Below are 2,901 nucleotides of genomic sequence, written 5' to 3'. Positions count from 1 at the left end.
ATTTAAATTATTTATTGACAATCCTAGTGCGACAATGTTAAGCTTATATTTATTGCACTAGTTAAAATGGGTTGAAAATATTAAAATTTAAAATTAATGACTTAAGATCTATCTTATTCTATTATATATATTTATTATTTATTTTTAATATTAATATGTTGCAATCTTTCTGATATAACTAATTTTAATACAGTTTATTGTTTAATTTAATAATTTTGTTTCAAAGTATTTACTTAACTGAAAAAGCGCATTTGTAGAACTTTGCTAAATAATTAAACAGTTGTATTTTAAGAAAGTGTACAAATATTTTCTATTTAATATAAGTTGACTTCACGTTTTTTTACTAAATTTAGAATTTTAAACATTTTTTCAAGTGCAGGTGAAAACTGTGGATCCGAGCAAGCGCAGCGATCTCGATCGCACCTCGCCGACTGCTTCCTCTCACAGCCAGACTCTGCGATCTGCGGTAGCCCGAAAAAACAACCACAGCTGCGAAAATATTTTATATAAGTTGAAAAAATTTAACCACATCCATTAAGCAAGACCTTGATGACAAACGGCGGCAAGTCTTTCGTGCGATAATAATAAGTATTCATTTCAGATATAATTTTAGTCGCTCCTCCTTTTTGCCATCGGTTTCGGTTATTTTTGGCATGTCCATATGCCTATAATAAAAATGCATGTTGCCCATTTGCTGATTGCCGATTAAATTTTGGGATGGAATGTTTGTATTATATAAAAGGTGGTAAAGGTCTGCTAAGAATGCAAACATTAATTGATTTTTTATTCTTTGCAAAATATTTCTAAAGGCCAAACAAATTTAAAAATATTACTTCTCTTATGTCATGAAAATGTTTTTCATGCTTGGTTTAAAAATTAATCTACTTAAAAGTGTAGATACTTTGATTTCACTAAGCTAAATAACTAAAAAGAAGAATACAACAAAAATCTACTCATAGTTGCACCTATGGTTAATTCTCTGCTGAATGCTTATATTAAATAGGTATGCTAGGAATGCAAGCTTTAAAAGGCAAAAGGGCATAAAACTTGAAGAAATTTAAAAATATTTTTATACTCAGGTCATGAAAATGCTTGTCTGGCTAGGTTTATACATGAATTAACAACAGAGTAGTTAGTTTGATTTCAATAAGTTGAATAACTAAAAATAAGAATACAAGGAAACACAAATCTATTCATAGTTATGTCTATGGTTTATTTTACTGCTTGAACTTGCGAAAAAACGTTAAGGTTGTAGGCTTATGTTGCATTTTTGAAGTACTCCTCCTTTCCGGAGGCATCTGCCTTCATGGTCTTGCCGCCCGGACGCCAGTTGGCCGGACAGACCTCTCCGAACTCGTCGCTAAACTGGAAGGCCTGGACCAGACGCAGTGCCTCGTCCACGCTGCGACCCACGCCCATGTCGTTGACGGTGATCTGGCGAATGCGTCCCTCGCGATCGATGATGAACAGGGCCCGTAGGGCCAGTCCAGTCTCCTCGTCGAGCACTCCGTAGTCCCTGGCTATCTTCATGGACTTGTCCGCCAGCAGCGGTATGTCCAGCTCGCCCAGGCCGCCGCTCTTCCGCGGCGTGTTCATCCAGGCACAGTGCACAAATTGACTGTCCGTGGAACAGGCCAGGATCTCACAGCCCACGTTCCGGAACTCCGGGGCTCTGTCGCTGAACGCCTGCAACTCAGTGGGGCAGACGAACGAAAAGTCCGCCGGATAGAACACCAGCAGCACGTACCTGCCCCGCAAGTCGGACATAGAGAAATTCCGAAAGCCACCGGCCACCACCGCAAGGGTAGTGAAATCAGGTGCTATTTGGTTCAGATTTAGCATCCGCATCTTGGTAGTTTTATTATGAATTTGTATGACGAGTTTTTGGTTTAGAAACTTGTGTCTTGTCGGGTCTATGATTTATCATGAATGATATGAAATAGAGTGATTTAGATTGGCTTACTTTGAAGTTAGTTAACCGAGAAGGGGATATAAAAAAATAACAACATTTAATTATGTTTTACACACAACTGTATGTAACTATATAAAAATGGTTTTGTAACCATCAAAAATATTATGCATTTTTTGTTGCTCGGCCTACTCACTTGTGGAAGACCAGTGCCAAGTGAACATACTTTTGGTAATGGTAATATTCTATTTTAAGCAACTAGTTTACGTTGTTTTTACTATAATTACTATTGCATAATTTATTCATAATTTTCGTGCTAAAAAATATTTACTGTTACTTCTACATCAAGCAGTAATTATTTACCTATGCTTTGTACTTAAATAATCATGTTAGTAATAACCTTTGCGTAATCGTATTACTTAAGAGTTAATATATAGTTATGGCTTAGGGAATCGTAAGCATGGGTTATTATATGGGTATTTAATCAATTTTGTTTAATTGACAGCATAAATAAATGTACAAATACGCATACATTGAACACTTCCCCGTAAATCATATTTCAACAGCCATTTTATTACAACTCGATTTAATTTTTGTTCATTTCCCACTCGAATTTCCAGCACATATCTAACCGACAATCGTAACACGATCAGCCCCAATCAGCGCGTCCTTTTGGCAACATAAACCGAATCGCAATCGATTAAATTGAATCCAATTCAATTATGCGGACTTGGGCGACTTCCACCTGCCGTTGGATGGGCGTGTGAAATGATTGTTGTGTTAATTTCGCAAATGACACCGTCGGTCGACGGGGAAATTCGAGCATTCTCTGCGGTTTATTGGCTTTGATCGATTGAAGGCGTTGCGTTTTTAATATGAGCGCCAGTCATACGGGTCAGATTTCTTGACAGCTCATTCAGTGCGGTTTGGTCTCCCCCTGGCTTTTTGAGCATGTGTTTTTATGGCAACTTCGGTTGGTAAAATATTTGGAG

General features: G+C 37.3%; 1 protein-coding gene across 1 annotated transcript; it reads right to left on the bottom strand.

The window, feature by feature from the left end:
• Positions 1–1,192: 1,192 nt before the first annotated feature.
• On the bottom strand, positions 1,193–1,937 carry LOC128259716 (peroxiredoxin 1). Its single transcript, XM_052992266.1, has one exon. The coding sequence runs from the start codon at positions 1,846–1,848 to the stop codon at positions 1,258–1,260; it is 591 nt and encodes a 196-aa protein (XP_052848226.1). The 5' UTR covers positions 1,849–1,937; the 3' UTR covers positions 1,193–1,257.
• Between the last annotated feature and the right edge of the window lie 964 nt (positions 1,938–2,901).

Source organism: Drosophila gunungcola, assembly GCF_025200985.1.
Source record: "Drosophila gunungcola strain Sukarami chromosome 3L unlocalized genomic scaffold, Dgunungcola_SK_2 000009F, whole genome shotgun sequence".
NCBI classification, from domain to species: Eukaryota; Metazoa; Arthropoda; class Insecta; order Diptera; family Drosophilidae; genus Drosophila; species Drosophila gunungcola.
Note: the sequence above shows the minus strand (reverse complement) of the source record. Positions and strands in the feature narration are given on the sequence as shown.